This window comes from Akebia trifoliata, chromosome 3, assembly GCF_017979445.1.
Source record: "Akebia trifoliata isolate Shusen 1 chromosome 3, ASM1797944v1, whole genome shotgun sequence".
NCBI lineage: Eukaryota > Viridiplantae > Streptophyta > Magnoliopsida > Ranunculales > Lardizabalaceae > Akebia > Akebia trifoliata.
The window spans coordinates 53,066,867-53,086,685 of record NC_141377.1 but is presented as its reverse complement, the minus strand read 5'-3'; the positions used below and the strand labels follow the sequence as shown (position 1 = coordinate 53,086,685).

The window sequence follows — 19,819 nt, the reverse complement described above, 5'->3', positions numbered from 1 at the left end:
ATCAGCCTAGTTTTTGGATTAGATTCATCTACCAATCATAGGCACTAAGTCGGGGTTTGAGAAAAAATCAGCAAGAAAAAAAATTGAAAAAAAATCAAAATAGTGTTAAGACAATATATATATTTTTTCTATTAAATGATGTTATCATTTATATCATCAAATCCTATTTTAAACTTAAAAATAAATCATCTTTGAAAAAATCCTTTTAAAATAGTTTGTTCAACATAAAAAATAAAAATCGTGACTTTCATTTAAATTGTGACTTTTTAAAAAATCATGACTTAATCGTTAGATTTTAAAATCACAATTTAAATAATGATTTTTTTGAAAAAGTCTGCGACTTTGGTGATTATGCCACCAATGGGAGAGCTACACACAAGCTCAGTGGGTCCAAATAAGTGACACGTTGTACTTCTTAAATGGAGGTCAAACTTATGGAGTCAAAAGTCAGTCAAACATAATTAAAACCGTTCTATCTATTTGAGATGCCCATTTGAGTTTTCGAACTGATGAAAACCTCCTTGACCAAGGTCTTCTTTGAGAGACTAACATAAGATAGAGCAAAATACTAATCTTCAATCTCATCCTCAAGAGAAATCATCTTCTACCTTGGATTGTGGTGCCAAGATCTCCACTTATTTGCTGCATGAATGTATAAAATTACTTGATTTATTCTGCTATTTCCTCTTAATCAACACGATGAAAATAAATAAATAAATATATATATATATATAGGGTCCCGTTCGGCACCCTAAGTTTTACCACACACTTTAACAAACGCGTTTTGTCTTACCTGGGTTAGAAGTTTCAGAATGAGCTGATTTTTGGTGAGGATGATCTCTATGGTGAGGAGATCATCCTCACCAAAAATCAGCTCATTCCAAAACTTCTAACCCCATCAAAATTGATTTACAAAAAATGGACGGTCCACGATTTTTCAACGTGTAAACATGGGGCTAAACATTTCGGAATGGGCTGATTTTTGGGGAGGATGATCTTCTAATCATAGAGATCATCCTCACCAAAAATCAGCTCATTCCAAAACTTCTAACCCATGTAGGACAAAAAAAACGTTTGTTAAAGTGTGTGGTAAAACTTAGGGTGCTGAACATTTCCCATATATATATATATGGGAAATGTTCAGCACCCTAAGTTTTACCACACACTTTAACAAACGTTTTTTGTCCTACATGGGTTAGAAGTTTTGGAATGAGCTGATTTTTGGTGAGGATGATCTCTATGATTAGAAGATCATCCTCCCCAAAAATCAGCCCATTCCGAAATGTTTAGCCCCATGTTTACACGTTGAAAAATCGTGGACCGTCCATTTTTTGTAAATCAATTTTGATGGGGTTAGAAGTTTTGGAATGAGCTGATTTTTGGTGAGGATGATCTCCTCACCATAGAGATCATCCTCACCAAAAATCAGCTCATTCTGAAACTTCTAACCCAGGTAAGACAAAACGCGTTTGTTAAAGTGTGTGGTAAAACTTAGGGTGCCGAACGGGACCCTATATATATATATATATATAGAGTAGCGTTCAATGGCCAACAGTTTGGCAAACATTTTGGCAAACACATTTTTCAAAACATGGGTTAGAGGTCTTGGAATGGGCTGATTTTTGGTGAGGATGATCTCTATGGTGAGGAGATCATCATCACCAAAAATCAGCCCATTCCAAAACTTCTAACCTCAATGGACGGTTCACGATTTTTCAACTTGTAAAATGGGGCTAGAAGTTTTGGAATGAGCTGATTTTTGGTGAGGATGATCTCCTCACAGTAGAGATCATCCTCACAAAAAATCAGCCCATTCCAAGACCTCTAACCCATGCTTTGAAAAAGTGTTTGCCAAAATGTTTGCCAAACTGTTGGCCACGGATAGGGACCCATATATATATATAGGGTAGCGATCCATGGCCAACAGTTTGGCAAATATTTTGGCAAACACATTTTTCAAAACATGGGTTAGAGGTCTTGGAATGGGCTGATTTTTGGTGAGGATGATCTCTACGGTGAGGAGATCATCCTCACCAAAAATCAGCTCATTCCAAAACTTCTAACCTCATCAAAAATGATTTACAAAAAATGGACGGTTCACGATTTTTCAACTCGTAAAATGGGGCTAGAAGTTTTGGAATGAGCTGATTTTTGGTGAGGATGATCTCCTCACCGTAGAGATCATCCTCACCAAAAATCAGCCCATTCCAAGACCTCTAACCCATGTTTTGAAAAAGTGTTTGCCAAACTGTTGGCCACGGATAGGGACCCATATATATATATATGGGGCGGTTCAAGGGCCATATGAGAAAACATATGAAAAAACTTTCGTTTTTCAAAATAAGAGTTAGAGGTTTTGGATTGAGCTGATTTTTTGCAAGGATGGTCACTATGATGAAAAGATCATCCTCACAAAAAATTAGCTCAATCAGAAACTTCTAAATCCATCAAAAGTGATTTACAAATTAGTGATAAAAATTGATAAAAAATCGACGGTCCACATTCTAAATCACTTTTAATGGGGTTAGAAGTTTCAGATTGGGCTGATTTTTTTTTTTTGGATGATCTTCCCATCATAGAAATCATCCTCACAAAAAATCAGCTCAATCCAAAATTTCTAACCCATATTTTAAAATTTTATTAATGTTACATGGTTTTTACATATGTTTTCTCATATGGCCCTTGAACCTGACCCCCACATATATATATATATATTACCTTAGGTGATTTTGCTAAATAAGCCCAGAATTGAAGATGATGGAATAAAATTCAAGAGTATTTTTTTTAGAGAAAAATAAATAAAAAAATCAAGGTTTGCAAAATAAATAAAAGTAGCATGTTTGTGATTAGTAATTAATAATTAGTAGGTGAATGTGGGTTCTGAACCTATATCATGATATCAACCCTAAAGAATTTAACCAACTTTGCAAGTTGGTACCTTTGATAAAAGAGGTTGAAGATGATGGATTTCATCATCAAAACCTTAAGGATTTTTAGTCATATAAACGAATCATGTTCACCCATTTCTCTCTTACGAGAGCCACATTTTTTGTTATTTGCCATGCATTGTTTTTAAAGGACACTTGCTAGCCCTTATCTACTTCCTCTACGATTGAGCTTTGCTGTAGTGCATCGCCTCTAAACTACTTTATCTGGATTTATTGAAGATGATTGCATTTGAAGGGAAAATTCCATCATTTTATGTCAGTCTCCCATAGAAGACCCTGATCAAGGGGTATTTCATTAGTTTGATACTAAATTTCCCTAATACAAATGACATTGTTGTAATTATACCCTCTTTTGAGGACTATTTAAGTTGAAATTGTAACCTCGGTTCCCGCGTGTGTTGTGTGATCGAACAACCGCCACACGCTTGATTGAAATATAGGGCTTTTGGCATTTCCCCCTCAATTAGTGGGAACCCAAATCGATTGCCGCACCCAGTCTCTCTGTGGGGCTTAGTTTTGGGAATCCGATTTTCACGTAGAACGGTTATATGGTATAGTTCACCCTTTCCTTACATGGTAAGATTTTGAGCCTTATTTACGGTCGTTTGGCTCAAATACGTTACCACATCAGAAATCCAACATCACAACCCTCTAAATAACTCAGAAAAAAAAAAACAAACAAATTCTTTTGAGCTAGATCGAAGGATTGGAAAATGGATGGCTATTGAACTTCCACATAACTCTAAAACTTTAAAATGATATTCAACTGTGAAAACTATTTTTTTTTTTCAAATTTTAGATAATTTCGTCCTCTACAATCTTAAAGCATCGGATCATGTTTTTGGATGCAAGAAGTGAGCCCAATGACCCTTAGTAAAAGTTAAATCCCACTAACTTATGTAAGGCTTAGGGGACACTATATTGTACTAGAGTTTGGTCATTCCATACCGCACAGCCATCCTCTTTGGGATTAAGGGGGTAAACGTGGTATTATTAAGTTTTGTTGAGGTTAGGTAAAAGATAAAAAAAAATAAAATGGTTAAAGATGGAACATAATAAATGTCAAACAAGATGAAGAAGAAATGCAATAAAGTGAATCCATAAAAATTATTATTGGATGAGATGTTTATCCTAATTGTATGAGAGCTTGTCCCCAACAAAAGTGGGTCCTACAATGGCACAAACGTCCTCTTTGGGATTAAAGGAGTAAAAGTAAAAAAAATAAAATAAAATAAAGAAATATTATTATTTATTTATTTTGAGTTAAAAGGTAAAAGATGAAAAATAATAAAATAGATTAAAGGAGTAAAAGAGAAAATATAATAAAATTAGAAAAATGAATAAGAAAAACAATAAAGTGAACCCCACATAAACTATAGTTGAATGGGATGTTTTTCTTAACTGGATGAAAGTTTGTCCCCCACAAAAGCAGGTCTTGCAGTTGTGTTTTATAATATAAATTGTCTTAGTATACATTATCATTATTAATAGATATTTAACTTTTAAATAAACTATTAAACTTATTTCTTTAAATAAAATACTTAAGAACAAAAGATTCAAACAAAAACAAAATTATTCTTAACTATCCTTAATTCAAGTGAGAAATACCTAGCCAAAAATCATTCTTCTCAGACTGCAATGTAGTGTAGGAGCAACTGCAGATTTTCCTTTATTTAAACCCTGATTCCTGATGAAAAATTGGCTAAAAGAATTGAATTAAAGAGGAAAAATGTGAATGAATCATTTACATGAATACTGCCGCTGAAACTCAACCTCTTATTGAGCTTGAAAAAGTATTGAAACAAATGGGTAATAAAATATAACTCAGCAAATTAAAACTGTGAGATCTCCTAACAGCCGAGGTGTGGGTTAGTGCTGCATGTGGAGAAACAATAGCGACTTTAGTTGTAACCTAATTCATGAATTTCCTGCAATTGGAAGATTTACAGAGGCAAGGGACTTTGGAGTCATCTCCTTCATCAGGATCAAACAAGTAATCATACCTGTCAAAGAAGAAAATCCAACATCAGAATGAATATGAGATAACCTTGTAAAATTAAAAACATTTTCTAGCAAAATATACCATTTACAGAATTACTGATTATCAAAATCACTATTGGAGCAGACAATAGTAATCAACATTAACGTATAGTTGATCATTTAGGGTTTGCAGTCACCAGATTCGGTGACTGTTCAAACTTTTTTTTTTTTTTAAGTAATCCTAACATCTAAGTTAATGTATTTCTAGACTGGGATGTGTCCAATTAGGCCATCTATGCAACAAACTCTAACATAAAAATAGGACATAGTTGTTATGTCACCAAGGTATTTTTAACACAAAAAGCACCCAACATCAGTATGTATAACTACAGTTGACCATTGAAGAAATCATAAAGCTAATGGTTATCAGAAACAGATACTAGGTTTCAAAGAAAAATAACTATGGTTGTATAATGACCCAAGCTCAAGAGCCTGAGTTGAAGCTGGAAACTTGAAAACAACTTCAGATGGAAAATACACATACACATGCATAATGTTGGGTTTAGGAGGTAATACGTTAGCTCATCACCAGCAGAAACATCCGTCTTAGCAATAAGTACAATCCGACTCTCTTCGTCACCCACACTCATGATCCTTGCATAGCAGTTGGGCATGCACTGTGCAGCAAGGGGGATGAAATGTTCATAATCATGCAATTATGAAATCAATGGTAAAAGAAAAAATAAGAAAGGGTATTTCTTTCCAATTCCAAGCATGTAAAGTCTCTGACTCCAATAATGAAAACTTACACAATGGTTTATTAAGCGAGCCATGTTCCCTTTATCTGTGGCATCAACCACTATTTCTTCACTAATCTTAAATAACTGCAACATAAAAAAATCAATATACTCCATTGTTAGGCAAAACTGTGTGATCCATCACATGGAGAGTTTTTTATAAAATTGACCCATCAAAAAGAAATTCCTCTTTTTTTTTTTTAGGCGAAATGGGTTAGAGAGGACATAAAGGTTTGACTAAGGAAGACTCAAACAGATTCCATGAGAAAAATTATTTCTACCTATTTTACAGTAAACAATTCTGTGTATCAATGAAAATAGTGAACCCCTGAGACAATACAATAGATACAAAAGGGAGAGAACAAGGGAAATGACCACCTTCCAACCAGAAGATTGAAAACAGATGAGATAACCAAGGATGATTTCCTTTATTTTATTTTTTGAGAACAAAATCAAAGCCATATTAAAAAGGATATGATTGGGCCCACTTAGTGTTAAAAGTGCTCTACTGCCACATGGGGAAGCTGAATGTCAACCACCCAGCCAAGTGGGTATTTGTGTATATTCTCAATCAAATTTAGTCTTAATCTTAACCAAGTCACAAGCTACTGAAGCTCTTTCGAGTTAGTCAAATACTGGCCCGATCTGTGGAATTTTTGGCTTTGCTAAATCTGCAACATCACCCAAGATATTGAAAGTAGAAAGCCACCAATGAGAGAGTTAGAAAGAAGTGACTTACGTAGCAGTCTTTGCCTTCTTTATGGTAGCGTGCCTCCCTCAAATCTGCAATACTTCGCCTTACCTGTTCACCACGATATTCAAGAACCTGGATATAGTCACAGAAAATGTGCATCCTTAAGGATTGAATTTCACTGTTGATGAACCAAAACACAAAGAGGTTGGCAATTTAGACATTTCACAAAAAATCTTGGGAATCTCTTTAGCTGTTCTACAATTCTTGTTAAAAAAACCAAACGACGCCTATGTTTATCTTTCTCCGTGGACAAGAAATGCCCAGTGATGATGCATTTCTTAAGATCTTGCATGTCTTTTTCTTATTTAATTTTCTCTGTGTATAAAAGGGCCATTCTATCTCTCATGAGGTCTGTAAGAGTTTTCCTCCAGAAATAAATATTAATGTAGAAACCATAAAATACAAATGAAAAAGAAAACTCAGGTTCTTAGGAACATCATTATAGTTTTAAGAAGTACCATTTCTCCTTCTTGAATGTTTCTACGTGCAAAGAGGCCCCATCCATGAATTCCAGATCTACCAAAGCAAACCCTATCTTTTTCGGTTCTCTGAAGCCAACCATAAACACAGATAAAGATGAGAAAAGGAGGTGACAAAGGTGAATCAAGCGGCGAAAGTAAATTGAAATGAAGGATGGATAGTTTGCCTGTAAGTGGTAAAGACGTTCCCTGAATGTAGAAAAAGTTTTAGGGTCCTTCTCTCCCTGTTAAAAGAAAACCACACAATTCATTTTCAGTTTGATTCATCCCAGTGTCCAAGCTAATGATAAAAGAACAAGACATCGTGTTATGTAAAAAATACAGAAACGGTACCCTAATTGTGTTGAAGCTTGCTATTGCATCTAAAGAATGACGGTAAGGTCCCATGACTCGATGGGCTATTGCCTCTTCTGTCCTCTGGCAAGCAGAAAATAAGACAAGGCTCAAATAATCATACTATTGAGAAAAAGAACGTAGAAAAATAACAGAAGAATTTAACCCTTTTTTTATTCTTTATTTTCCTTCTTTTTTCTTTTTCTGTTTTTTTTGTTCTTTTCTTTTCTTTCTTTTTTTGCTAGGCAGAATTAATCCTTTATGGAGCAGAAATAATGGTAGCTACAAGGATGAAAAAAAGGAAAACATGTGAAGAAAAACTAAAGATACATCTTTCTCAAGTAGAAGTAACAAATACACATGAAATTTAATAACCAATACATCTAGGCAGACCATCTTCAGATTCTACTCTGAGAATGTATTGAGTTCATCTCCAAACAATAACCATGCAAACTAAACTTGTTTTCTTAACAAAATATTCAGAAAATAGAAGCTTTCTTTTAAAAACACAAATAAGGCTCACATACCTTGTTTTTTAATCTTCTAAAGATCCGGCACCTTGCAGCAAACAATGGGTCAAACCGATCCGTTTCCAAGATTGAATCTTCTGGCAGTACAGTTTTGCTGGACAAAATTAGCCGTGAACCAGTTCTCTTCTTATTCTGGAGCAGGCTTTTGGTAGAGAAAACCCCTAAAGGGGTCTGTACAACTAAAACATTATCTGGGTTTGGAGTTCTGCATGCAAAAATGCAATGAAGGAATTAAGTTAATTAATAATGTCAGTAATTGCTGCTATAGAGTAAGTCAAGGCCATGTAAAATATTAAACCTCTTGGAAAGTTTTTATCCTCTTCTTCAAGCTTAAGATTCTATCTACATCAATCTCAAAACCTCAAAACAAAGACTGATTTTTGGAGAAGTAGAGGATGATGGAAGTTTCAATAGAAAAATCAAGGTTTTTTTACAATGAGTTAAGGCGAGGTTGAGAACGTTGGATTGAAGAAATGTGAGGTTGAAAAAGTTGGATTTAAGATGTGGTTGAATAGATTGAAAACAATTTACCTTAAGATTCAAGATGACTGGTTTTGGAAAGGATAAAAAGAAGGGGTGGGGTGTGGGGGAGGTGTCATCAGTTTGAAAAGATAGGAGGTATCTCAAATGGTGCCCAAAATGTAGAGGGTTATGTCCAAAAAAAAAAATGACCCAGGCTCCGCCCTTGAAGACAAGGCATTTAGGATTATTTTCATTGGTCTATTAGAGAAGACTGAGATCGGGGGCGGCGGTGCATGTCATCAGTTTGAAAGCATACGGATATCTCAAAGAGTTAATCAAACGTGGAGGGGTATGTCAACAATTTTTTTTTTTTTTCTTTTGGGGGGTGGGGGGGGGCAACTCCTGAGTGATGCCTATCACATCCTTTTGGACAGATAGGAAAGACATGAACAGTGGGAAAAGCAGGCAAGAAACAAAAAACTGATCCAGGAAAGCATGTAAGATGAAATTGTTATGAACCCAAGCAGGTCAGTTTTTAAGCTAGGGCGGGATCCATTAGTCTGTGGATCCCAGACCGTGCATGAGGATTATATATATATGGTTCTGTTGACTCAAGAAATGTCACAAGATCTTGACCGTGTAAACACAAATTCTAACAGTTTCATCGGGATATGTATTGTTGGGATATGCATAAAATCTCAACCATTAGATTGTGTATATCTATGTGTGTGTGTGTGTGCAGAGGCAGGATCAGGAGCTTCTTTGCATCTACCTGCCCTCAGACAAGCATTGCCCATTATTACATCAGATACAGGATAACATGATAACTCTTACCTATGATAACTGCAGTAGGAGATCATTCTCGTAACCTGCTTCCCATTTCTCTCCAAGCAGTGCAACTGCAAATAGTATAAGTAGAATGCAATCATGCAATTACAATCAAAACAACAAAGAAGACTAAGTATTTGGGGTTTCAACAAATTCAACGCCATTACTAAACTAAAGAAAGAAAGGGTACACATCACTTTATTAAAAAAAAATGAAGTAACCATATGGAACTTTAGAATTCTGTATTAGTTTACATCCATAATCAAATTTGCAGACTTAGCATTGTATCCAAAACGGTGAGCTCAATTTCATCCAATACTTCACTACCATCAAAATATTCATGGAAATGGACAATCACTAAAGTGTAAATTACAGAAACCCTCAATCAATACTTCTATGTTTGCAACATAGAAGGAACCCTCAACCAAATCCTAAAAAAGATTTGAGGCACATTACTCTATTCTTTTCATAGAATTCATAGTTGTATATTTTTTATCTTTTCACCGCGTTTACTTTTCAACCTAATATAACTTCATAAAAATTCTTATCCAATGATCAACAATGACACTATAAGTGGATGCACAGGCATTGAGAATCATATCATGATTCATGCAGATGATTTGAACCCCAAACAATTTCTTCACTGAAGTGGTATTTAATACCAAATTAAACTAATCCAGTCATCGACCTCATTAAGAAACACACAATTTTTTCAATAACCTACCTCCATGCGATATCCCGCCCTCGAAGCGCACATTGCATGATAATAAGTGGAACACCTGCAACACTGTGTGCAGGAACCATGCATTTGCTTGCAGATCACACAAACCTAATAGTCCATGCCAAAAAAAAAAACTTAATTTGCATTCGTTGAATATTAATATTTACCAGTAAAAATAGCAATTCCAGACTAGAATAAGACTTGCATAGACCAGCTGAAATTCATAAAAAATAAAAAAAAGAGGTAAAGCTAGATGCACTATTAGAAAGAACACTACAGATAATCTTCAGGTTCACCTCATGATAAACTGGAGGTTTTATTGTCTTCTTTAGGACTTCAGAAAAACAAGTCCTCTAGTCATGCAGATTTTGTGATAGAGACTCTACTAAAGCAACCATGGCTGCACAATTATCCAAAATAATATTTTACCTTGACGAAAGAATTTGATGGAATTCTCAAAATTCCAACTGCAGGCTCCATTTTTTCATCACTTGAAAAAGAAACTTTTGGTTGGAACCAAGCACATGTGACATGAACCCATAATGTCTCAACATCAGATGGCTTCAAAGCACCCCCTAGATAAGGAAAAATAAACAGATTGGTAAAATTAAACATCAATTTATAGATTCTTGGTGCAATTCAAATTAATTCAGCATGAAAGTTGGATGACTACAAGAAGACAAAAGAAATATCTAATTCAGTGCTTGAAACCTATCCCTTGTACTTGGTATGCTCAGACCAGAACCATACTCATGGTTGGACCATCAATGAATCACGAAATCAACACAAAAAAGTTCCAAAGCCGAAAAAAATAGATCACATAAACAGTTAGACACCAAAAATGTGTATTTCCAAACAGAGCACTTCAGTAGACACCCTTATACAAAACATAGAAGAATATTTAACTTAAAAAATATAGAATGATTGAGTCATGAGCTTGCCGTAAATCTAGAAAACTTGCCTTTCACAGGACAAAGACAACACTCTCTCTGGACATCAGGTATTTCACATGCTCTGCAAACCCAGGATGTGAAATCCTTAACATTTCTCGCTCCATAGCATTCTTGGTGCACACCTATTTGACATCTGGCACAAATATTAATGGATTAATGACATATTTCATATACTATTTGTTTTTTGATAAATCTAGCTCTGATTAAAATCTGGTCAATCCTTTCTCTTTAGCCTCCCAAAAGGTCTATGGATAACAGAAATACCTATTGCATATAATAATTTTATTGTAGTCCCAATCTTCAACCCATCTACAAATAGCGCATCGTTCTGTTGTCCACTTAGCATAAACAGACTCATACTTTTCTGCATAAAGAAATCACAACTGTAATTAGTTTGCTCCATGGTATAAGCGACAGTCTGAAAAGGCATTTTCATACAGATGTGGCCAACAAAGATATCTTTGAATAGAAAAAAATAGTGTTAAGATTACCTTGCAAGAAAGCAAGCAATTTCTCTTTCCGTAACTTAAGGGAAGGTCGTTTAATAGGAATTGCAGAAACAAGACCTCGCTCATAACACTCTGAAACTTGCAGCATCTGTGAAGTGTTGACAAACAAGAAAATATATCATAGCCATGAGTTTCTCTGTCAAAAAATATATATTCACAGAAGTTTATATCAATCAGAAAGGCAAAGAAGTTTTAGATCAAGACAATTGAGAGAAAATTGATGGGATACTATAAGAACAAAATCTTTTGGTAAAAGGTTTCACAATCTAGAAGCCAATAGATGCATTCCTAGCCCCTAAGTTAAACATCGACCTTGAGTTCTGTACAGCATAAATAATCAGGTTTTCAAACTAAATACTAGATCCAACAAGGAACAGAGTCTGCAAACCAGGTCCAGACTGCTTGATTAGGGAAAACTACCGAATGAGTAAGACTTTTGAAAATCTTGATGAAAAAAAATGAGAAAATCACAAAGTCACGATGGAGAAGAGGGACATTACTAACACAGCTTAAATAAAATGTTAATAAATCTGGACAGCCAAAAGGTTTGGATTTCTACTTTCCTATCTCGAACATAAGTTAGTCCTTCTAACAAAGATTTTGTATTTTAATTTTATAATATTCTCATCTTAGGCAAAAGTAGAATGTAAGAAGCTCTAGGGAAAAGAAGTTTACAAGGGGGTGAAGGTCATTAGCCAGAACCAAAACAAAAGGGCCTTAAATTAAGCTCAGAAAAAAAAAAAAAAAAAAAAAAAAACATCTTTATAATGCTTACAATGATCACAAAAAAATCTATCAAACTTTTATGAAAACCCAGTGACAAAGAACTCTTTTAAGTATGGAAACTCCATTAGTACTTGTTTGTGACATATTGATAGCTTGAAGAAAAATGTATGGAAGTTTCAATACACAACATGGTGAATGGCCCATACAGGAGAGTCATTCAAGCAAAATATGGGTGTGGTAATTTTGGTTGGGAAGTGATGAAATGAGTGTTGTATGAATTTGGGGTATGGAGGGGCATCCAATGAGTGTTATCGGAAAAGGGCGGTTTTCAAGGTAGGTAAAAGTGATCAAGTCTGGTTCTGAGAAGAATATTGGTATGGCAATATTTCCTCAAAGCTCAATTCCCTAAAATGTTCACTATGTCTAATAAGCAATTTTCTCAATTTATGACAATCAAGATCCGGTAAGAGGATGAGATCTCCTAGGACTTGGCTTTGGGAGAAGCTTCAATGACCAGAAGGTCCAATATATAACTAGTCTTTTTAGCCATATATTTGATGCCCCAATCTTCCAAGCAGATCAGAACAGGCAGATTTGGAATAGGATCCATGATGGCAAATTTTTGGCAAGATACCTTAGATTAATTTCTAGTTTCTTCGAACAAATCAGAGCTCCTAGCCTCCATCATTTGCAGTACTCAAATTCCCTCTAAGGTGGGACTTTTTTTATCTGGTTGACTGCTATAGACAAGATTCTAACTGTGGATTATCTAATTTTTCATGGCATCATTTTAGTCAACTTTTGTTTCCTTGCCTAAGCTAGTGACGAAACTGTTAATCATATCCTCAACCATTACAATTTCTCCTAAACTATTTGATCCAGTTTTTTTATGAGTCCATTTGATCCAATTTCATTCAGCTAATTGGCATAATGATTTTCCCTAGCTTAGTTTGTTCTATTTCCAAGGTTGGGGAATCACTGGTTTCTTCTCTAGAAAGAGAATACTCATTTTCTTTTGGTGTACACTTTTCAAATCATTCAAGGGATTATTTTGAGGATTCCATTTTTTATGTAGGAGCTTATGTGTAGAGAGGATTTACAGCAGGGGCTTTGGTTTTGCTTACGCTTTTTTGGTTTTGGGTTTTTTAAGTAGGCCTTCTCAATCTCCTTCTGTTTGTTTCCTTTGTATTCCAAGATATTTACACTTATTTAGATAATATATATAAAAGGTATGGAAGAAAAAGTAGGTTATTTTTCACTTGATAATTCAAGAAGCAACTTGTTCTCATAACAAGAAAATTATCTGAACAGGAACAAATGCATAGTTAGGACACAGCAATCTAGTAAAATGCTCAATACACAACAAGATCCACTTAAAGTACCAACCCATTGTTCCAGTGGTAGCATAGAACCCTTCACTTTAACACTGGACTTCCAATTTTTCTTTTTAGAACCTGTATGCCGCTCCCACTCGCTAAGTGAGTGCTTATCTGTGCCACAAGAGCCGCACTTACACAAAACTCTGAAACAGAAATGAAATGTAAATGAATAAATAAATGAAATTCTCCCAATAAAAACAAAATGGAGAGGACTTCAAAGTATTTCAGACCAAACTTGGTAATCAAGAATCAATTAAGACTGGATGTATCAATCAAATTCACAAGCAAGTCCAGTGACTGGACAATTCTCCTATTTTATTTGAATAAAAAAAATTATAAGCATAAAAGAGAAAAGGGAGAGGTAAGGCAATCAAGTCAAAGCCATGTCATCCAAGACTATAAGGCTCTCCGAGACATAACCTTTTTATTTGATATAGCTAGATCAAGAAGATTAAGACGCCCAAATCCAATGGAATGAGCTGCACAATAATGAAAGTTTAACAATCCATCTAACCTAATTCGTTGACTCTTATGGGAACAAAGAATATGAGAAAACAAGCATAAAGGAGGATGACTGACGAGGACATCATAGGCATATCCTTCAAAGTGTTCCAAAGGAGAAAAAGACACTTAGATTCATTATGGATGGATGGAGTATGGACGAGCATCGTAGGAATCTTACTAGGTCATCATATTTCATGTTTTTATCCAGTTTATGTTTATGAGTCTATTTTAGTGTTTAGGATGAGTATTTGAAGTTATTTTCATGTTTTATTAGTCTATGGTGTTAGTATAGGTGTTTAGGGGCAACTTTATATTGATTTTTCAATGAGTTTTCATAGGTTGAAAATTCAAGGGAAATAAAGTTACAAGATTGGGACATTATAAATACTTATTTCTTGCTGTAATTCTCTTCAATGATGAATAAAATTGAGATTGAAGTTTTGATATTCCCATTATGGTGTGGGTATTTTTTTTTTCCTTAACATCTTCTTTCTCACTTTCTCTATTAAATTGCTGTTTTGAACCTCTAAAACATCCATTAATCCTACTCAATCCACTCTATAAACCAAAATCCCATTGACATTCTCTTTTCCGTTGAAACCTAACCCTAATACCCATAAAAACCCGACCTAACCTTTCCCTACTCGAACCACATCATTCCTTACCACCCAAAATCCTAATCACCTTCCGTTTTTTTTAGCCTACAATTTCTTCAAACGTTATTAACTTGCTGCCCCCATAAATCAGCACCACTTATTTGACTATTTTTGCATTAAAATTGAGCCTAGAAATCTGTTTTGAATATCTAATTGAAACCCTACGCTAGAGGAAGATTTGTCTTCCATTGGAACCTATTGTTGGTACTTAAATAGTTATTACCGTGGGATTGTGACCAACCTTAGGGCTATTTTGATTATCGCTTGGATTCTCTTGCATATTCATGAATGTATGAGCTAATGATATTCAATCTGATCTCAGATTTATTATCCTAGGGTAGCATTCACAATCCTACATCAACGACCCATGAATAATCAGGCCAATGATATTGGAATAACCATGCCAACGATATTGAAGTTACAAGTGCTTTAATTTTTGCATCAGTGAACATTCTTCCATATTGACAACAAATTTCATAGCATAACAATGAACGGTTAATTGGATCACTGGTCTGTAACTGATATGATTATAAAGTGACTGTACAACACAATCAACAGAGACACAGATATAATTTATCCATAGTCCCTGGGTAGATCATGACTCTAGGATATACAAGCTTAGTAGATGACCTCAACAACTAAAGATAATAAAGATTGTCTGAATTTGTGTTTTTCCATGTTAACGGCCTACGACAAGTTCTGCTTTTCTTTTGAAAATTATTATTGGCTGTTCAATAATAATGATAATTAACTATTTTGTTTATGGATGAGAACTAACAATGATATCTAATGATCATCAGAGGTTCTTTGTACAAGAAGAAAGGAATTTTTTTTGCCAGTATGGTAAAAGGGAATAAAAGCACAATTGAAAGAAATCCAAGCAATAATGGAGAGTATTTGATCCTTACACATGAAGACTTGGAAAATATATCCCTTCCATGCCAGTGCACACAACAGTTATTCTGTCAGGCGGCAAGAATTGCCTGTTGTTTCTATTAGATCTGCTTCAAAAGAAAAGATTAAGTGCATGCTTCATTAAGTAAAGAAAAATGAACATCCAAAAAACGGCATGGGATGATAAATATGCAAGTGTTGGCAAAGAAATTTTGGACAAACAAGTAAAATAGAACGATATACACGCACATAATTTTTGGCTGCCATTTTTCTGAATCTGTTGATTCAAAATTAAACTTCGCCTTGCAATCAGGGCAGAAATAATCCGTGTCTTCCAGATCCTTTTGACATGTAAATAATTCTGTTAGTGAACTAGCCTTCTAACTCTGACGAAAGAAATAGAAAAAAGTGCAGCCATAAGCATCACAAAGTACACTAATCAGATTATTGAATCAGTATTAAGTTATGTGTGAACCTTGAAAAGGTTGCTGGAAATTTTGTCGCACTCTGCGTGAACCCAGACTTTACATCCATCACATCGTACCTAATTCAATCAGGAAACCCAACGGACAAACTCATTAGTAATTTGTGTGAAGAAGTCAAGAATAAATTCATTCGGATTGTAGATTATCTCACCCAACTCCCACCATCTGAATGGTGCCAAATCTTCTTGCATATGCCACAATATTGTTTCGACTTCGATAACTGCAATAACAGTGAATTATTGCAACCAAGGCTAATAGACATGCTGTGGTACATGTGACACTTACGTGATCATGTTAACAGGAAAATCTATTACTAGTAAACCGCATAAAGCATGTCATACACACCTTAGCACAATGTTTACATAAAAGCTTGTCGTTAGGAGTTGAGCCCTTCATTTTCTTTGCATTTTTAAATGGTAAGATCAAGCCACAACTATCACAAGTCCGTGTGTCTTTCTTCAGAAATATTTCCTGCACAGACAAAACTAAATAATGAACTTATAAACTTGAACGAACATGATTATATATACCTCATCAACTGAAACAGTATATGATAGATTGATTTGAAGATCTTTTTTTTGAAAAAAAAAAATAAACATGAAAGGCATGCCCATGTTTCTATATGACGTGCAAATGGATCTACAACCAGCATTGCATATAATAATATAATGTTAGAAGAACTCCAGTGAAATGTGGCTTATATATGTTTCTGAGCCAAGCAGTAATAAACCATTGAATTACCAACACCCAAACAAAAAACCAATAGATTTCCCAGAATGAAGATGACATTTTTTGTAGTTCAAGATGTTATGCCTTCTCTTCTCGTGACAGTCTTGTGATGCACATTAGCATTCCCGGTCTTTTGGGGTATCTGGAAAGGGAGAAACATGATCTTGAGGCATGGAGAAGTCTTTAGAAGCTTTTGATAATAAATATCCAAGCTTGGGATTTTAGGTGATCTTCAATTGTTACAGATTGTAAAAGCTTATTTTTTGTGACTTCTTATTTTGGTGGGAGTCTATGGTTAGGACTGACCCCCCACCCCGCGCGCGAATACGCCAAAATCCTGTATAGTGTTCAAAAGGGTTCAGACTGTCCATCCAAGCAGTACCTTCTTTATTTCTTCCTAACTAATATTACTATTATACCTTTACCTACCACAAAATAAGTACAATAAAAAAGTTGACGTAATTACCCCCTCATGATTCTACTGACAAGATGTATCTATGCTATTGGTGGCAAGCTCCATGTTAGTACTGAAGGTAAAAGTCGAAACAAACCTATTAAATGGATACAGCCTAGTGTTGGTAGAATTATCAATCCACGTATTAAAGGACCGATACTCTGATACACAATATTTCTTTCTGTCGTGTGCCCTAGGTATATCATCAGATATTTAGTACACGATGGTCACATAATCTGTGCATTTTATAAATACTTATTAATAATTTTATAATATTAATTAAGCAATCAATTTTCTTCCAACAAATATTTCCATTGTTAAGTTTCTGACAGTTGTGCTAGACATCACAGCTCACTAAGCCCACTGTTCCCCTCTCAAGAAACATATCCAAAATATATAACCACATGAAAAAAATTAATCTAATGATCAGAAAATTATAATGTTTCTCCAACAATGCTAAATATACCAAAGTAATGAAATACCAAAAGAGAAGAAAACGGATTTTGAGGAACTTGCCTGGTTCTGAGAGTGACATTCCTGATCCTGATTTGAATCAGTGGCCTCTTGGATCCCTCTGGGAATAGATTGATGATAAGCCGGCTGCCCAGCAACGGTGTTCATCTCCTCCATTGATATCTCCACAAAGCCATGTTCTGCTAAAAAGGCCTCCTCTATGGCCATCCGAAGATCGCCGGGCTTGCTCTTGTGCAGATGAGTCTGGCTCTGAAATCTGAACAAACCAATTTTATTTTAATTAAAAAAAAAAAAAATCAAAATGACCGTTTTACTCGCAATTTTAATTAACAAAGTAGAAAATAATAATAATAATAAGTACACACCTGTCCATATAATCTATGAAAGGAAAAATCATTCCATGTTTCACCCATGCATAGTCCTGCCCATCATCAGTTATTTAAAATTAGTATTAAATGAATAGATTATGGTAAAAATAAAACAAATCAAGGCCATAATTGGAAACAAAATTCATAACAATAGTGAGTGAGACAGGGAAGGTATTTTACCCTTTCTTTTCCATTTCCAGAGTACCCAAAGAACATGACACAAATTGCTCCAGCAATACAGGAATTCAGAACTGAATCAGGAGCTTGTAACATTGGATTGATGACGATGGCTGGCCAGGCAGGATATCTCTTCCCTGATTTAGCCCAAACTATATCACCCAAAACAAAGTCCTCCAACCTAAAGAAACCCTTTCTTTTCTCAACGATCTCATTTGATGGTCTATTTGTGCCAATCGGATCAAATGTTCTATGAGTCTCATCAACCTCAATCAAAGGTGGAGACGGAGATGTCTCGACTTTGATCATAGGATTAGAACACTTTCTAATGTAGAAATTCTTCAATCTTAGACAACTATCTTCCTCCTCTTCTTCTAAAAATGGATAGAATTTAGGTCTTCGGTAGCCAAATCTTTCATCCTTGTGTTGTTTCGTGGTGATCTCATTGTCAAGTTTGGTGGATTTACAGCTGAATTTCTCCTTAATATTCTTGGAATTTTCAATTTCACCATTGACACTAGATTTTCCTTTCTTCCATGGATCAAGAATCGAATCATTAAAACGCGAAGGGAGTACCTGAATTCTCCCTCGAGAAGTTTTCATAAGTAATGGGCGCATAACCTCAGTATGATTCTTTCCTTCTCGACCATCTTGTCTCTTCGATTCAACCTCACCAGTGCACCAAGAAGCTGCAATGTTGCTGAAATCCTCGCCACCAACACCCAATTTCTGCCGAAATTCATATCCATTAAACGTAATTCTGCCAACCGCAACCTCACCAAACGGATTGAGCGGGTAATGCCCATTCATCTTTCGTTTCTTTCCTGAACTCTCGTCGTCTTCACAAGCAGTTTGTTCAGCTTTGCACCGCTTGAGACTCGGAATTCTAGATTTCAAGTTTCTCTTGATTATCATCCTCTTTATTAAAAAGAAAACAAAAACTACAATCTGAAACCCTAGTTCCGCAGCAACCACCCTAAATTCGAAATCGAATCAAAACTCAGCAAAATCTAACAATTTCAATCTCGTTTTCCAATCAAGAACCATCCTTTCTACAGCCACTTAAACTAAACTCCTCCTCGAATCCGAAACAAAACCCACTCTAGTTTCTTGAAGAAACCAAAATTTCAAGAAAGAATTGAAGATCAACGAAATTCAAACGAGACAACCAGAAATTGCTTCTCTGGAGAAATACAAGATTGAGAGAGAATGTCAATCTTCGAAACAAGAAATTAAAGATGTATTTATTCAAAGTTGACGGGAAAAAATCTCGAGAATTTTGGGGGAGAAAACGAATTCGTGGGAGGTAATCGAAAGAATTAGAAAGAACTTCTCTGGAACGCGAGGGAACAATATTTATATATCTGTATATTTTTTATGTTTTTTATATTTATATCTATTTATCTTATATTATTAATTCATGTCCATAGTACATTATGGCAAAATACTAAAAACATGTCACGCCATTTTAATATATAGGAAATTTTTTGGGAGTTGTTTTTGGCTCCAAAACTCATAATTCAGAAAAAGAAAGAGACAGGATGAAAACGAGGGAGATGACATGAAGTGTTGGTGGTGGGACTAGTAGAGAGAATTGAAGTTAGCGAGAGACTTTTGTCTTTTGTGGTTTTTGGCCTACTTGCGCACAGTGCTTAGGGTCTATTCTAAGCGTAGATTTG

General features: G+C 35.1%; 1 protein-coding gene across 1 annotated transcript; it reads right to left on the bottom strand.

Moving 5' to 3' along the window:
* Positions 1–4,621: 4,621 nt before the first annotated feature.
* LOC147407931 (histone-lysine N-methyltransferase ATX4-like) lies at positions 4,622–19,497 on the bottom strand. The gene is made up of 23 exons (XM_086436730.1): positions 18,144–19,497; positions 17,961–18,016; positions 17,638–17,851; positions 16,284–16,409; positions 16,090–16,158; positions 15,929–15,997; positions 15,703–15,794; positions 15,468–15,560; positions 13,407–13,542; positions 11,277–11,382; positions 11,050–11,149; positions 10,794–10,918; positions 10,262–10,407; positions 9,836–9,940; positions 9,118–9,182; positions 7,819–8,026; positions 7,292–7,375; positions 7,126–7,182; positions 6,938–7,027; positions 6,465–6,551; positions 5,738–5,812; positions 5,505–5,605; positions 4,622–4,951 (listed from the first exon to the last, which is right to left on the bottom strand). Exons 1-23 carry the CDS (start codon positions 19,053–19,055, stop codon positions 4,861–4,863), a joined length of 3,207 nt encoding a protein of 1,068 aa, XP_086292856.1. The 5' UTR covers positions 19,056–19,497; the 3' UTR covers positions 4,622–4,860.
* Between the last annotated feature and the right edge of the window lie 322 nt (positions 19,498–19,819).